The sequence below is a fragment of the Oncorhynchus masou genome, chromosome 9 (genome assembly GCF_036934945.1).
Source record: "Oncorhynchus masou masou isolate Uvic2021 chromosome 9, UVic_Omas_1.1, whole genome shotgun sequence".
NCBI classification, from domain to species: domain Eukaryota; kingdom Metazoa; phylum Chordata; class Actinopteri; order Salmoniformes; family Salmonidae; genus Oncorhynchus; species Oncorhynchus masou.
The window spans coordinates 9,683,560-9,702,152 of record NC_088220.1 but is presented as its reverse complement, the minus strand read 5'-3'; the positions used below and the strand labels follow the sequence as shown (position 1 = coordinate 9,702,152).

Sequence of the window (18,593 nt, the reverse complement as noted above, 5' to 3'; positions counted from 1 at the left end):
TCTCCTCATCCCCTCTCCTCTCCTCATCTCCCTCTCCTCTCCTCATCCCTTTCTCCTCTCCTCATCCCCCTCTCCTCATGCCTTTCTCCTCTCCTCTTCTCATCCTCCTCTCCTCATCTCATTCCCCTCTCCTCTCCTCACCCCCTCTCCTCTCTTCATCCTCCTCTCCTCTCCTTATCCCCCTCTCCTCATCCCCCTCTCCTCTCCTCATCCCCCTCTCCTCTCCTCACCCCCCTCTCCTCTCCTCATCCTCCCTCTCCTCATCCCCCTCTCCTCTCCTCATCCTCCTCTCCTCTCCCCACCCCCTGTCCTCATCCCCTTCTCCTCTCCTCACCCCTCCTCTCCTCTCCCCCCCCACCCCACCGCCCTCTCCTCTCCTCACCCCCTCTCCTCATCCCCTTCTCCTCTCCTCACCCCTCCTCTCCTCTCCCCACCCCACCCCACCGCCCTCTCCTCTCCTCATCCCTTCTCCTCATCCCCTTCTCCTCTCCTCACCCCTCCTCTCTTCTCCCTTCTCTACTATCCCTTTTCCTCTCCTCTCCCGTCTCTTATTCTATTTTGCACGGCCTTGAATTTCAGCCTGTTCAGGTGAGATAGATGCGATAAAGAGGTCAATCGAACTCGGCCAAAACAATGGAATTGCCACGAAACGCGTGGGGAAAGATTCTGAATGTCCTCACTGGCCCCCAGCAAAATTAGCTGAACATTTAAGCTACTGTTTATGTGTTTTTCATTCTACCTCATGTTGAGGTAGACATTTGAGTATAATGCTTGTATGGATGTCAACAACAATGGAAAAAAGGAGATTCAGGGAAATAAATTATATAAAATATTTTTGGAGTTATTTTCATGAAATAAACATTAACATTTGTTAGATGATGATGACTAAAAAATCGAATGAAAAAGATAACATGGGGGCTTGAAAACACTGATAGTACACAGATAGGCCTCTGAAAACACTGATAGTACACAGATAGGCCTCTGAAAACACTGATAGTACACAGATAGGCCTCTGAAAACACTGATAGTACACAGATAGGCCTCTGAAAACACTGATAGTACACAGATAGGCCTCTGAAAACACTGATAGTACACAGATAGGCCTCTGAAAACACTGATAGTACATAGATAGGCCTCTGAAAACACTGATAGTACATAGATAGGCCTCTGAAAACACTGATAGTACACAGATAGGCCTCTGAAAACACTGATAGTACATAGATAGGCCTCTGAAAACACTGATAGTACACAGATAGGCCTCTGAAAACACTGATAGTACATAGATAGGCCTCTGAAAACACTGATAGTACACAGATAGGCCTCTGAAAACACTGATAGTACACAGATAGGCCTCTGAAAACACTGATAGTACACAGATAGGCCTCTGAAAACACTGATAGTACACAGTGTACTATCATTACCTTGGTTTTCTATTGAATTGCTTTTTATTTTCTATTTGATATTATATTTCTATTACAGCTGATGTGTTTGTGTAGCCTCTTTAAAACACTCAGGGACCATATTTAGAATGTAATGGATGATTTTATTATACGTAGGGCTACAAGCCTATTGGTCATGTTTGAATTGAGTGAATGAGTTTGACCTGCTCTCAACTAGGGCTGTGCAATACATATGGTTGTGCAAGGTACTTTTAAAAAATGTTTAAAAAAAAAGTTTTGATTGGAAGGGGTTTCAATGGCGCTGTTTTTTCCTTCTTTCTTATCACATGATGTGCAAGATGGACAACATTTATCACATGATTGTAGTGTTTTTAGATGAATATACTGTATGTTTTATGAATGTTATCATCTTGTCTGAATGTTATCATCTTGTCTGAATGTTATCACCTTGTCTGACTTGATGTGCTGTGTGTCTGCAGATTGAATGAATGTTATCATCTTGTCTGAATGTTATCATCTTGTCTGACTTGATGTGCTGTGTGTCTGCAGATTGAATGAATGGTATCATCCTGGCTGAATGTTACCATCTCGTCTGACTTGATGTGCTGTGTCTCTGTAGATTGAATGAATGTTATCATCCTGGCTGAATGTTACCCTCTAGTCTGAATGTTATCATCTTGTCTGACTTGATGTGCTGTGTGTCTGCAGATTGAATGAATGTTATCATCTTGTCTGAATGTTATCATCTTGTCTGAATGTTATCATCTTGTCTGAATGTTATCATCTTGTCTGAATGTTATCATCTTGTCTGAATGTTATCATCTTGTCTGAATGTTATCATCTTGTCTGAATGTTATCATCTTGTCTGAATGTTATCATCTTGTCTGAATGTTATCATCTTGTCTGAATGTTATCATCTTGTCTGAATGTTATCATCTTGTCTGAATGTTATCATCTTGTCTGAATGTTATCATCTTGTCTGAATGTTATCATCTTGTCTGACTTGATGTGCTGTGTCTCTGTAGATTGAATGATTGAATGTCTTGCTACCAATGTTCTATGAGAAATTATACGGATTGTCCAAACATTTGACACAATAAACTTTTGTTAAAAACTATATCCTATGTTATTATAAATACACTATATCCTATGTTATAATAAATACACTATATCCTATGTTATTATAAATACACTATATCCTGTTATTATAAATGCACTATATCCTATGTTATTATAAATACACTATATCCTGTTATTATAAATGCACTATATCCTATGTTATTATAAATACACTATATCCTATGTTATTATAAATACACTATATCCTATGTTATTATAAATACACTATATCCTGTTATTATAAATGCACTATATCCTATGTTATTATAAATACACTATATCCTATGTTGTTATAAATACACTATATCCTATGTTATTATAAATACACTATATCCTATGTTATTATAAATACAGTATATCCTATGTTATTATAAATACACTATATCCTATGTTATTATAAATACACTATATCCTATGTTATTATAAATACACTATATCATGTTATTATAAATACACTATATCCTGTTATTATAAATACATTATATCCTATGTTGTTATAAATACAGTATATCCTATGTTGATATAAATACACTATATCCTATGTTATTATTAATACAGTACAGTGGGGCAAAAAAAGTATTTTAGTCAGCCACCAATAGTGCAAGTTAAAAAGATGAGAGGCCTGTAATTTTCATCATAGGTACACTTCAACTATGACAGACAAAATGAGAAAAAAAATCCAGAAAATCACATTGTAGGATTTTTAATGAATTTATTTGCAAATTATGGTGGAAAATAAGTATTTGGTCAATAACAAAAGTTTATCTCAATACTTTGTTATATACCCTTTGTTGGCAATGACAGAGGTCAAACATTTTCTGTAAGTCTTCACAAGGTTTTCACACACTGTTGCTGTTATTTTGGCCCATTCCTCCATGCAGATCTCCTCTAGAGCAGTGATGTTTCGGGGCTGTTGTTGGGCAACACAGACTTTCAACTCCCTCCAAAGATTTTCTATGGGGTTGAGATCTGGAGACTGGCTAGGCCACTCCAGGACCTTGAAATGCTTCTTACGAAGCCACTCCTTAGTTGCCCGGGCAGTGTGTTTGAGATCATTGTCATGCTGAAAGACCCAGCCACGTTTCATCTTTAATGCCCTTGCTGATGGAAGGGGATTTTCACTCAAAATCTCACGATACATGGCCCCATTCATTCTTTCCTTTACACGGATCAGTCATCCTGGTCCCTTTGCAGAAAAACAGCCCCAAAGCATGATGTTTCCACCCCCATGCTTTACAGTAGGTATGGTGTTCTTTGGATGCAACTCAGCATTCTTTGTCCTCCAAACACGACGAGTTGAGTTTTTACCAAAACGTTCTATTTTGGTTTCATCTGACCATATGACATTTTCCCAATCTTCTTCTGGATCATCCAAATGCTCTCTAGCAAACTTCAGATGGGCCTGGACATGTACTGGCTTAAGCAGGGGGACACGTCTGGCACTGCAGGATTTGAGTCCCTGGCGGCGTAGTGTGTTACTGATGGTAGGTTTTGTTACTTTGGTCCCAGCTCTCTGCAGGTCATTCACTAGGTCCCCCCGTGTGGTTCTGGGATTTTTGCTCACCGTTCTTGTGATCATTTTGACCCCACGGGGTGAGATCTTGCGTGGAGCCCCAGATCAAGGGAGATTATCAGTGGTCTTATATGTCTTCCATTTCCTAATAATTGCTCCCACAGTTGATTTCTTCAAACCAAGCTGCTTACCTATTGCAGATTCAGTCTTCCCAGCCTGGTGCAGGTCTACAATTTTGTTTCTGGTGTCCTTTGACAACTCTTTGGTCTTGGCCATAGTGGAGTTTGGAGTGTGACTGTTTGAGGGTGTGGACAGGTGTCTTTATACTGATAACAAGTTCAAACAGGTGCTATTAATACAGGTAACGAGTGGAGGACAGAGGAGCCTTTTAAAGAAGAAGTTACAGGTCTGTGAGAGCCAGAAATCTTGCTTGTTTGTAGGTGACCAAATACTTATTTTCCACCATAATTTGCAAATAAATTCATTAGAAATCCTACAATGTGATTTTCTGGATTTTTTTTCTTCTAATTTTGTCTGTCATAGTTGAAGTGTACCTACAATGAAAATTACAGGCCTCTCTCATATTTGTAAGTGGGAGAACTTGCACAATTGGTGACTGACTAATTACTTTTTTGCCCCACTGTATATCCTATGTTATTATTAATACACTATATCCTATTGATTCTATTAATTGATTTTTCCTGTTCATTGCAAAGTTCACTGAACTACCAACATAAACCAATATAAGGATAACGCTGGAATTATACTAATTGTATTTTGGCTGTTCGGTTCTAGTGGTCTGGACGGAAGGGTAGAAGATATTTTTCTCTTCATTACGCTCATCCACTTGTCCCTTTAATTTGTTTCTCTGCGATGGAAACCGCTCATCCACTTGTCCCCTTAATTTGTTTCTCTGCGATGGAAACCGCTCATCCACCACCATCATTACTCGCCGGTGTTTGATATTTTGGTAGGATGTACGCATGCGCCTCTCATTGGGTTCTCGGAGCTTTTCGGAGTAAGTTGGATGCGCGTCCTCCTCACTCGCATCCCGAAAGCACATCGAACCTGTGACGATGGGGAAGCTCAGGAAACACCGCTTTGGGATGTTGACCTTTTCCTTCTTTTGCACTTTTATCTGCTGTGCGCAAAGGTAAATTGGTGATTGTGTTTTCACGCCCATTCTTCACATCTCCATTGCATGGCATGTATCCTAGGCTATTTAAAGCATCGTCCCGCTGTATCTTGTTTTTAAGTAGATATTTGCTTGCCGACCACCTTATGTTCTGTCTTCGCCCTCAGCGCCAAAGATCTGAGGGATCCCAGTAACATGCCGCTGGTTAAAGACACGGTCGACAGACTGATGAAAGGCTACGACATTCGGTTGAGGCCAGATTTCGGAGGTAAGAAGAAAGACAAAAGGAAAAGCAAATCGAGATGATGAATGTCATGTTTGCTGCCATTTATGACGTGCAGTGCAATACATGTTTAATGAATTGCTGCAAAAAAAAACTCTGGTACAATTGTTCTCATCGTGATAAATCTTCCATCCATAGACTAGGCTACTTCTCCAATTACAGTGTTAATACAGTGTAATAGCCTTCCATCCAAATATAACACGTATTTTTCACGTCACCAAAAACCTTTTCCAATGTACCACCTTCAAATGATGAAATAAGACATGCCAACCTATTCTGTATGGAGAAGAAGGGTCTTTAACTTGACGATCGATTCTTTTCGCAGCGGGTAGCCTATTGCACTTCTGGTTGCCTACCATTCTGTTTGAATGGAACATCATCAAGGGAGTTCCAAATGATGATGCCGATGATTATAGGCATTTTAATTGACAACGATAATCATTAAGACCGCATAAAACATGCATTATTTAAACTGATGATGAGAGAACTTGGTGACATATCATTGACAGCAACCTACTGGTAGAATAACGGTCACCACATTCTTATGTCGAAAAGGGAAAGAAAGAATTCCGTTCTCCTTTAATAACCTGCTTTTCTTCGCTTCACAGGTGCGCCGGTGGCGGTGGGGATGAATATAGACATAGCCAGCATAGACATGGTGTCTGAAGTCAATATGGTACGTGCATCATTATCATCCTCCTTATATGTTTCTCAGTATGCCTGGTTGAGTAGATTCGTATAGAGAAACCTATAACGCATTGTCAATCCATGTTTGACAGGGAACTTAATGCATGTCACGTTCTGCATTATGGGGAATTATGTTAACGACATGTGGGGGGGAGTCTGATGTTAGTTTGATTCTATACAGGAATCGATTCTCAGCTCTGCATTTAGATGTTTTTCCGGACATGGATGATTGGTGTCTATTGGTTCCCATTTGAATTCAAAACACACGCTCACTGGCGCACTTCTACGGACATCCTTCGTGCACAATCAACGCCGAGGCTGTGGCGTCTTCTGTTTCGGTTTCTTGTATCAAGCCATTGACTGCTATCATTTTGTTTGACATGACAGCGGCGCGCTATAACGCCAAAAATGAAGAAGATTTAAGGGAAACACCGAGAGAATTTCCATTTTCTCTCATAGTACAAAAACATTTTCTTTAACGTGATTGCACCGCGCTCTCCTTTGGGAGAGGTATCTAGTTCCAGCTTCACTTCACTTGGAAGCGCGACGGGGGAGCGCATCATCAGCTACGTAAATGATCCCCCCTCCCCCTGTCAGATCATGAGCGATGACGTAGATATGTGGTAAATAGAACATACGATGGTAATCACGAGGGTATTTAATCGAGCTCCACTACACAATGTTATGAGTATGTCCCTAATGGCACCCTACTCCATATGTAGTGAACTACTTTTGACCAGAGTCCCATGGGTCCTAGTCAAAAGTAGTGTACATTATAGGGAATAAAAAAAGTAGTGTACATTATAGGGAATTTAAAAAAAGTAGTGTACAATACAGATAATAGAGGTGTCATCTGTCTCCCTGCTGTAGAAAACCACTAGGTGCATAGAGATGGTATGAGGAGGATCTCTCGCTCTCTCTCTCTCTCTCTCTCTCTCTCTCTCTCTCTCTCTCTCTCTCTCTCTCTCTCTCTCTCTCTCTCTCTCTCTCTCTCTCTCTCTCTCTCTCTCTCTCTCTCTCTCTGTCTCTCTCTCTCTCTCTCTCTCTCTCTCTCTCTCTCTCTCTCTCTCTCTCTCTCTCTCTCTCCCACTCTCTCTCTCTCTCTCTCTCTCTCCCCCTCTCTCTCTCTCTCTCTCCGTGCTCTGTGCTCTGGATAAGAAATAGGCATCTTACGTAACATTGTATCAATGGTTTGCTCTGGAGGAGGCTTGTAGGGGAGAGTTCTGTTCTCCTTACCCAACTGAATTCATATTTGATCCGTTGTTGCATTTTGCATGGTTTTTCCCAGTGGATTTTATTGCAAATATGTCATTGAATTTACCTGAGTGTACATTTTGCCCAGATAAGACTTGTGTGGCAAGACAGTACATTGTGTTGGTTAGATGGCTGGAAACACAGTGAGTTGTGTGTTGCTGTGAAGTTTAATTCCTGCGTGGGCCATGTGTACTGAATCACTGAGCTTGCTATAATGCTATAGGTCTGCCTGGATAAAAGCATCATCAGCTGAATTAACATAGTACTTCCTGTGAGGAAGGGATGTGGAAGTTAGTTTTGGTTAAAGAGGATGCAGCTAGGCTGAAAGGATGCAAGGGCTGTGGGGTTCCTCTGGGATGTCAACCAGTGATCATCTCCTCCTCCCTTTCTCCCTCTCTCCTCCCCCCTTCACACCTCCCTCCCTCCCTCCCTCCCTCCCTCCCTCCCTCCCTCCCTCCCTCCCTCCCCCTCCCTCCCTCCCTCCCTCCCTCCCTCCCTCCCTCCCTCCCTCCCTCCCTCCCTCCCTCCCTCCCTCCCTCCCTCCCTCCCTCCCTCCCTCCCTCCCTCCCTCCCTCCCTCCCTCGTCTGCTTTTTAAATGCCTGGCTGCGTCCTCTCTATCTCTGACCTGGATTTCCACGTAAGCCACCTTTATCTCTCTAAAGGGTGATGTTACTTTAAAACTCAGAATCCACATCTACAGACGTTCATCTGTAATAAACAAAACGGCTTCATACAGCCAGTCACTCAGTGTGTAACAAAACTGTGCACGAAAGAGCGAACAGAACAGATTAGTAGAGAGAGAGAGAGAGAGAGAGAGAGAGAGAGGACTGACGTCATGCCAACTCCCTGTAGCTATAAGAACATTCTCATTTCATTTCACGGAGGAGAAAGAATTGGCTTGCAGGGCAGGAGCATAAGCATGGCTCTCCTCTCATCCTCTATTCCTCTCCTCTCATCCTCTATTCCTCTCCTCTCATCCTCTATTCCTCTCCTCTCATCCTCTCTTCTTCTCCTCTCATCCTCTACTCTCATCCTTTCTTCCTCTCCTCTCTTCCTCTCCTCTCATCCTCTATTCTTCTCCTCTCATCCTCTACTCTCATCCTTCATTCTTCATCTCTCATCCTCTACTTTCATCCTCTATTCCTCTCCTCTCTTCCTCCATTCCTCTCCTCTCTTCCTCTCCTACAAAACGGCTGCACGGCCGACGCATTTAGACGAAATGAAAACTGCCAAAAATATGATCTCCCTCCCTCCCTCCCCCCTCCCTCTCTCGCTCTCTCCCTCTCTCCCTCTCTCCAATCTCCTTCATTCTCCCTTATCTCTCGCTCTCTCTCTCTGCTCTCTCTCTCTCTCTCCCTCTCTCTCTCCCCCTCTCTCTCTCTCTCTCCCCCTCTCTCTCCCTCTGTCTCTCTCTATCTCTCTTTCCCCTCTTCCTCTTTCTCCCCTCTCTCCATCATCCCACACATAGTCATTATTACCTTCTGAATGTGAATCCTCCTCTCATGGTTATGTAACAACCTTCCTTCTAACAACAGACAGGTTGGTGATACTGTAGTTCCTCTCTGTCTCCTCTAACAACAGACAGGTTGGTGATACTGTAGTTCCTCTCTGTCTCCTCTAACAACAGACAGGTTGGTGATACTGTAGTTCCTCTCTGTCTCCTCTAACAACAGACAGGTTGGTGATACTGTAGTTCCTCTCTGTCTCCTCTAACAACAGACAGGTTGGTGATACTGTAGTTCCTCTCTGTCTCCTCTAACAACAGACAGGTTGGTGATACTGTAGTTCCTCTCTGTCTCCTCTAACAACAGACAGGTTGGTGATACTGTAGTTCCTCTCTGTCTCCTCTAACAACAGACAGGTTGGTGATACTGTAGTTCCTCTCTGTCTCCTCTAACAGACAGGTTGGTGATACTGTAGTTCCTCTCTGTCTCCTCTAACAACAGACAGGTTGGTGATACTGTAGTTCCTCTCTGTCTCCTCTAACAGACAGGTTGGTGATACTGTAGTTCCTCTCTGTCTCCTCTAACAGACAGTTTGGTGGTACTGTAGTTCCTCTCTGTCTCCTGTAACAGACAGGTTGGTGATACTGTAGTTCCTCTCTGTCTCCTCTAACAACAGACAGGTTGGTGATACTGTAGTTCCTCTCTGTCTCCTCTAACAGACAGGTTGGTGATACTGTAGTTCCTCTCTGTCTCCTCTAACAGACAGGTTGGTGATACTGTAGTTCCTCTCTGTCTCCTCTAACAGACAGGTTGGTGATACTGTAGTTCCTCTCTGTCTCCTCTAACAACAGACAGGTTGGTGATACTGTAGTTCCTCTCTGTCTCCTCTAACAGACAGGTTGGTGATACTGTAGTTCCTCTCTGTCTCCTCTAACAGACAGTTTGGTGGTACTGTAGTTCCTCTCTGTCTCCTCTAACAGACAGGTTGGTGGTACTGTAGTTCCTCTCTGTCTCCTCTAACAACAGACAGGTTGGTGATACTGTAGTTCCTCTCTGTCTCCTCTAACAACAGACAGGTTGGTGATACTGTAGTTCCTCTCTGTCTCCTCTAACAACAGACAGGTTGGTGATACTGTAGTTCCTCTCTGTCTCCTCTAACAACAGACAGGTTGGTGATACTGTAGTTCCTCTCTGTCTCCTCTAACAACAGACAGGTTGGTGATACCTGTCTCCTCTAACAACAGACAGGTTCCTCTCTGTCTCCTCTAACAACAGACAGGTTGGTGATACTGTAGTTCCTCTCTGTCTCCTCTAACAGACAGGTTGGTGATACTGTAGTTCCTCTCTGTCTCCTCTAACAGACAGGTTGGTGATACTGTAGTTTCAGACAGCCAGACAGGTTGGTGATACAAACAGACAGGTTGTTGGTGGTACTGGAGTTTCAGAGCCAGCTTCATACAGACAGGTTGTTGGTGGTACTGGAGTTTCAGAGCCAGCTTCATGCAGACAGGTTGTTGGTTGCTCCTCTGTCTTTCTCCTTCTCAGATCTCCAGTCTTGAAGACTGAAGTTGCGTTCAGAGTTGGAATCATTTCCATTTAAATTCCAGTCGATTCATAAAGCAAACCAAATTTCAAATGCTATTATACAGAATGCTTTATTTGGGAATTTCAGTGTCCTTCCTGAGTTGACTGGAATTGAAATGGATTGACGGCAACCCTGGTTGCATCCAAAATGGCACTCTATATGTGAAATGCACTTCTTCAGGGCTTTGGTTAAGGTCATGGCTAAAAGAAAGGCACCACATAGAATATGGAATAAGTTGCCATTTCAGATGAGTGGTACTGGTTTGAATTTCAGCTCCTTCCTGGTCGTCATGTCTTCCTTGACATCCCAGGGTAGCCCACAAGAAATCACTGGAGCAAAAGTCTGATTTTGAAAAATAAGGAACCATATAATGAAGCAATAATACTGTACATGAGAGGCCATGTGTTATGATATATTTTTTATCATGGCTGTGATGTGGTCATGGCCACGAGGTTGTCAAGTGGCCTTTTAGGCGCTCTCTGGTCGTTAGTTCTATTTGTATGGACTGCCATGTAAAGCAAAACTACCCAAGCGCTGTTTGATAGTTTTAGAACCTTGGTTTCTAGGGTTCGCTGTCCATGGTTCTGAAAACAGCGCACCTCCGGTCCATGCATAGGAAAATGTCATGTCAGATGGAAACGTTGTATAGAGGCACTGTCCATGGTTCTGAAAACAGCGCACCTCCGGTCCATGCATAGGAAAATGTCATGTCAGATGGAAACGTTGTATAGAGGCACTGTCCATGGTTCTGAAAACAACGCTGAAAATTGTATCAAAGACATTGATACATCAGATCAGAATAGAAACCACAAAGACTTTTTCCCCCCGATGGTCACAGAATCGACAGCTATTTATTTATGATACTGAATTGCACATTTCCACAGAGCAGAACTCGTTCCCCCAGGTTCTCATACATGCTGCCACAACTATTCTACACTATCTGTCTCTCTCCAGTGATTTTTTTGTGGTTCTTCGTTTCTTCCTTTTTAAGTTTTCTTTTATCACGAATGAGTCTGGCTTCAGTTTGCCTTTTCCTTCATTTCCTCTTCGGTCAAATTGCAACAGCAAATCAAACCAAACCTTATTCAGTAGGTGGCGTAGGAAACTCCGGAGAATATGACCCATCTCCTGATGTGAAACAGATCGATGTTTATCCCCTTGTCCGACAGCCATTCTAGAAAGCACTTCACCGCCCAGTTGGTTTGTCTTGTCTTGTAGTTTCTTCATTTCTCTCATTTTCTTTGTCATTTATAGCAGCTGATTTCTCCATGTCTATAATGTTAACACTAGACTCAGGTTACTGGTCCATCTATGATGTTAACACTAGACTCAGGTTGCTGGTTACTCATACCCCCCCCCACAAGACACATTGCTATAACCCCCCACCAGACACATCCCTATAACCCCCCACCAGACACACCACTATAACCCTCCCCCCCACCAGGCACATCCCTATAACCCCCACCAGACACATCACTATAACCCCCCCCACCAGACACATCACTATAACCCCCCACCAGACACATCCCTATAACCCCCCACCAGACACATCACTATAACCCCCCCCACCAGACGCATCACTGTAACCCCCCACCAGACACATCACTATAACCCCCCACCAGACATATCACTATCCCCCCCACCAGGCACATCACTATAACCCCCACCAGACACATCCCTTTTACCCCCCCACCAGACACATGTATAACCCCCACCAGACACATCCCTATAACCCCCCCCCACCAGACACATCACTATAACCCCCCACCAGACACATCCCTTTCTACCCCCCACCAGACACATCCCTATAACCCCCCACCAGACACATCGCTAAAACCCCCACCAGACGCATCACTATAACCCCCCCCCATGCACCAGACACATCACTATAACCCCCCCACCAGACACACCACTATAACCCCCCCCCCCCCAGACACATCCCTATAACCCCCCCACCAGACACATCACTATAACCCCCCCCCCACCAGACACATCACTATAAGGCACTGTCCAGGCACATCACTAAACCCCCCCACCAGACACATCCCTTTAACCCCCCCCACCAGACACATGATACCCCCACCAGACACATCCCTATAACCCCCCACCAGACACATCACTATAACCCCCCCCCAGACACATCCCTTTAACCCCCCCCACCAGACACATCCCTATAACCCCCCCACCAGACACATTTCCCCCCACCAGACGCATCACTATAACCCCCCCCACCAGACACATCACTATGCCCCCCCCCCACAGACACATCACTATAACCCCCCCCCCACCAGACACATCACTATAACCCCCCACCAGACACATCACTATAACCCCCCCCCACCAGACACATCCCTATAACCCCCCACCAGACACATCACTATAACCCCCCCACCAGACACATCACTATAACCCCCCCACCAGACACATCACTATAACCCCCCCCACCAGACACATCACTGATAACCCCCTCCCCCCACCAGACACATCACTATAACCCCCCCGACCAGACACATCACTATAACCCCCCACCAGACACATCACTTTAACCCCCCCCCACCAGACACATCACTATAACCCCCCACCAGACACATCACTATAACCCCACCAGACACATCACTATAACCCCCCCACCAGACACATCACTATAACCCCCCACCAGACACATCCCTATAACCCCCCCACCAGACACATTGTTTCCCACCAGACACATCCTATAACCCCCCACCAGACACACCACTATAACCCCCACCAGACACATCACTAAACCCCCCCACCAGACACATCCTGTAACCCAAGACACATCACTTTATTTCAGACACATCACTATAACCCCCACCAGACACATCACTATAACCCCCCCCCACCAGACACATCACTATAACCCCCCCACCAGACACATCACTATAACCCCCCACCAGACACATCCCTGTAACCCCCCACCAGACACATCCCTATAACCCCCCACCAGACACATCACTATAACCCCCCCACCAGACACATCACTATAACCCAAACAGAACATCACTATGACACATCACTCAACCCCCACCAGACACATCCCTATAGGACACATCCCTATAACCCCCCACCAGACGCATCACAAACCCCCCACCAGACACATCACTTAACCCCCCACCAGACACATCACTACAGACACATCACTATAACCCCCCCCACCAGACACATCACTAAACCCCCCCCCCCCCACCAGACACATCCCTATAACCCACCCAGTCAGGGTCCTCCTCTCCATGTGTTCCAGTAATCCATTGTTTCAGTCAGGGTCCTGAGGGCCAAACTAAACCTTTATTTCAGTCAGGGTCCTGAGGGCCAAACTAAACCTTTGTTTCAGTCAGGGTCCTGAGGGCCAAACTAAACCTTTGTTTCAGTCAGGGTCCTGAGGGCCAAACTAAACCTTTGTTTCAGTCAGGGTCCTGAGGGCCAAACTAAACCTTTGTTTCAGTCAGGGTCCTGTGGGCCAAACTAAACCTTTGTTTCAGTCAGGGTCTGTGGGCCAAACTAAACCTTTGTTTCAGTCAGGGTCCTGAGGGCCAAACTAAACCTTTATTTCCAGTCAGGTTCCTGAGGGCCAAACTAAAGTATTGTTCTATCCCGGCACTAACACCTGACTGGTGCTGCTCCCTCACCCCTTAGTGCTGGAAGACCGGTGACAGGGTGTTATGGGATTTTTAATGATAATGCCTAAATGAGGTATGCTGCACTATAACTGCCAAGAATTCTACCCCGTCTTTCTTGTAGTATTAAATAATGTTTGTTCATTAGGAAGGGGTTATATGGCACGGACCTAGGAAGAAAGGAATGTATGTGGAGATAAGAAGAGGACAGGGAGAGCTCCTCCAGAGTTATGGTGTCTGGGGAGACGGGAACGGTCAGCTGAGGGGTTATAAACTGTGGTTAGACTCATGAGAAAATCCATGTTGGTGTGTATGTATGTGCGTAGTTTAGGATGGTATAAGAAGGAATGTATTTGTGAAAACTTGAGAGCTCTCGCAAATAAATCGGGATCTGATCCATTGTGAGCTGGGAATTCTGTCTGTTTTTATTTAAGACCAGAACTCTACAACCTCTAGGTATCAGACAGATCAATATAATTGGAGTTTATGAACACTGATTAAATAATTACATGACACAGGGCCTGCACACACACACACACACACACACACACACGCACACACACGCGCACACACGCGCGCACACGCGCACACGCGCACACACGCACACACGCACACGCTCACACGCACGCACACACGCACACACACACACACACACACACACACACACACACACACACACACACACACACACACACACACACACACACACACACACACACACACACACACACACACACACACACAGGTGGTCTCTAGAGAAGCATCAAAGGTCAGCTGTGTTGTGGGGCAATGCAAGCCTGTAGGTCAGCCAGCCCTGCCAACCGGGTCGCACCAGGCACCCTGCCAACCGGGTCGCACCAGGCACGTGTAACACATGGTGCAGCACATGGGGATGTGTGGAGCTCACTCCTCGGCCTGAAGTGAAGAGCTAGCTGAGGGTGGGTGGTCAGGAGGGTGGTCACGTGTGGGAGGTCCTGGGTTCCAGCCTTGCTGTGAGACGAATTAGGAGGAAGCTGTACTCGCTAAGCAAGCAGTGTGACATCTGTTAAGCACGCACACACACACACAGCGAGCCAGTGTCCAGGTGGCCATGCCAGCCGGATCTCCATGACATTATAACACGGGGCTACAGGCTCAGCGGGAGTCAGAGAGGAGACTTTGTGCTCTGTGTGTGTGTGTGTGTGTGTCACTGTGTGTGTGTGTCACTGCGTGTGTGTGTGTGTGTTTGTGTCGCTGTGTGTGTCACTGTGTGTCACTGTGTGTGTGTGTGTGTGTGTGTGTGTCACTGTGTGTGTGAGTGTGTGTGTGTGTCACTGTGTGTGTGTCACTGTGTGTGTGTGTGTGTCACTGTGTGTGTGTGTGTGTGTGTGTGTGTCACTGTGTGTGTGTGTGTGTGTGTGTGTGTGTGTGTGTGTCACTGTGTGTGTGTGTGTGTGTGTGTGTGTGTCACTGTGTGTGTGTGTCACTGTGTGTGTGTGTGTCACTGTGTGTGTCACTGTGTGTGTGTGTGTCACTGTGTGTGTGTGTGTGTGTGTGTGTGTGTGTGTGTGTGTTCTGTGTGTCACTGTGTGTGTGTGTGTGTGTCACTGTGTCTGTGTGTGTGTGTGTGTCACTGTGTTTGTGTGTGTCACTGTGTGTGTGTGTGTGTCACTTCGTGCCACTGTGTGTCACTGTGTGTGTGTTCCCACTCTGGAAATGTCGTCCCTCATATCAGTCCTCCTTGTGTGGTTGAACAGTTGTAGGGTTGTGTGGTTGTAGGGTTGAACAGTTGTGTGGTTTTAGGTTTGTTCGGTTATATGCAATTCATATGCAAAGTGGATAACAAGGAGGGGCAGAATATGGTTGTTTTCAGTCTGTCCTCCCCATTTCTCCTTTGCTTGCCTTTTTAAAACTTGGTGTGTTCCATTAACAGTTTGTGTGTAAGGGTTATTCCTCTCTCTCTCTATCTTTTCTGTTTAGTTCATTAATTAGACCTACACGTGGGCTACCCGCTCCTACGGTAGTTGGTTTAGTTGCTGTTCAAACAGACTACCAGATTGCCAGCACTCCAGTACTGTTAATTAGTGTTCTGTGAATTAACAGATTTAAAGCAAGCAGCTGTGGTTGAGATGAATTAGCAGGGCGTGAATGTTGTGTTCATTACTATCATTACCATACAACCCTACAACTGTTCAACCATATTAAAATGGCGGCGAAAGAAATGGCAGCAGTTTTACGGGCGCCCAACCAATTGTGTTATGTGTTCTCTTTTGCGTTATTTGTAACTTATTTTGTACATACGACGCTGCGTCTGATGTGGCAGGGCTTGCCAACTAGTACAGACTACAAAGGGAAGCACAGCCACGAGCTGCCCAGTGACACGAGCCTACCAGACGAGCTAAATCACTTCTATGCTCGCTTCAAGGCAAGCAACACTGAGGCATGCATGAGAGCATCAGCTGTTCCAGACGACTGTGTGATCACACTCTCCACGGCCGATGTGAGTAAGACCATTAAACAGGTCAACATACACAAGGCTGCGGGCCAGATGGATTACTAGGACGTGTGCTCCTGGCATGTGCTGACCAACTGGCAGGTGTCTTCAATGACATTTTCAACTGTAATACCAACATGTTTCAAGCAGACCACCATAGTGCCTGTGCCCAAGAACACTAAGGCAACCTGCCTAAATGACTACAGACCCGTAGCACTCACATCCGTAGCCATGAAGTGCTTTGAAGAGCTGGTAATGGCTTACATCAACACCATTATCCCAGAAACCCTAGACCCACTCTAATTTGCTTACCACCCAAACAGATCCACAGATGATGCAATCTCTATTGCACTCCACACTGCCCTTTCCCACCTGGACAAAAGGAACACCTACGTGAGAATGCTATTCATTGACTACAGCTCAGCGTTCAACACCATAGTGCCCATTAAGCTCATCAATAAGCTAAGGATCCTGGGACTAAACACCGCCCTCTGCAACTGGATCCTGCACTTCCTGCAACATTGAGAGCATCCTGACGGTTAGGACATCTACTTTGTGCATGACACAAGTAATTTTTCCAACAATTGTTTACAGACAGATTATTTCACTGATAATTTCACTGATAATTCAGGGTATCACAAGACTGTGCCTTTAAACAGCTTGATAATTTGAGTCAATTGGAGGTGTACCTGTGGATGTATTTCAAGGCCTACCTTAAAACACAGTTCCTCTTTGCTTGACCATGATGTCATGGGAAAATCAAAAGAAATCATCCAAGACCTAAGAAAATAATTGTAGACCTCCACAAGTCTGGTTCATACTTGGGAGCAATTTCCAAATGCCTGAAGGTACCACGTTCATCTGTACAAACAATAGCACACAAGCGTAAACACCATGGGACCACGGAGCCGTCATACCGCTCAGGACGGAGACGAATTCTGTCTCCTAGAGATGAACATACTTTGGTGCAAAAAGTGCAAATCAATGCCAGAACATCCGCAAAGGACCTTGTGAAGATGCTGAAGGAAACAGGTACAAAAGTATCTATATCCAAGTATAAAGTATAAACACCATGGGACCACGCAGCCATCATATCTCTCAGGAAGGAGACAAGTTCTGTCTTCTAGAGATGAACGTACTTTGGTGCAAAAAGAACAACAGAAAAGGACCTTGTGAAGATGCTGGAGGAAACGGGTACAAAAGTATCTATATCCACAGTAAAACGAGTCCTATATCGACATAACCTGAAAGGCCGCTCAGCAAGGAAGAAGCCACTGCTCCAAAACCTCCATAAAAAGGCCAGACTACGGTTTGCAACTGCACATGGGGACAAAGATTGTACTTTTTGGAGAAATGTCCTCTGGTCTGATGAAACAAAAATAGAACTGTTTGGCCATAATGACCATTGTTATGTTTGGAGGAAAAAGGGGGAGGCGATGAACAACATCCCAACTGTGAAGCACGGGAGTGGCAGCATCATGTTGTGGGGGTGCTTTGCTGCAGGAGGGACTGGTGCACTTCACAAAATAGATGGAATCATGAGGAATGGGAAAATTAAGTGCATATATTGAAGCAACATCTCAAGACGTCAGTCAGGAAGTTAAAGCTTGGTCTCAAATGGGTCTTCCAGATGGACAATGACCCAAAGCATACTTCCAAAGTTGTGGCAAAATGGCTTAAGGACAACAAAGTCAAGGTATTGGAGTGGCTATAACAAAGCCCTGACCTCAATCCTATAGATAATGTGTAGGCAGAACTGAAAAATCGCGTGTGAGCAAGGAGGCCCACAAACCTGACTCAGTTACACCAGCTCTGTTAGGAGGAATGGGCCAAAATTCACCCAACTTATTGTGGGAAGCTTGTGGAAGGCTACTCAAAACATTTGACCTAAGTTAACAATTTAAAGGCAATGCTACCAAATACTAATTGAGTGTATGTAAACTTCTGACCCACTGGGAATGTAATGAAATAAGTAAAAGCTGAAATAAATTATTCTCTCTACTATTATTCTGACATTTCACATTTCACGAATAAAGTGGTGATCCTAACTGACCTAAGACAGG

At 44.8% G+C, this 18,593-nt stretch overlaps 1 protein-coding gene across 2 annotated transcripts in view; it reads left to right on the top strand.

Moving 5' to 3' along the window:
- Nucleotides 1-5,042: 5,042 nt before the first annotated feature.
- The window catches only part of gabrb2a (gamma-aminobutyric acid type A receptor subunit beta2a), a 96,153-nt gene continuing 82,602 nt past the window's right edge, over nt 5,043-18,593 (top strand). For both annotated transcript variants that reach the window (XM_064973135.1, XM_064973134.1), the window contains exons 1-3: nt 5,043-5,185; nt 5,335-5,435; nt 6,059-6,126. In XM_064973135.1, the coding sequence (XP_064829207.1) occupies nt 5,109-5,185; nt 5,335-5,435; nt 6,059-6,126 (246 nt within the window). In that variant the 5' untranslated portion in view covers nt 5,043-5,108. The remainder of the gene's footprint in view (nt 5,186-5,334; nt 5,436-6,058; nt 6,127-18,593) is intronic.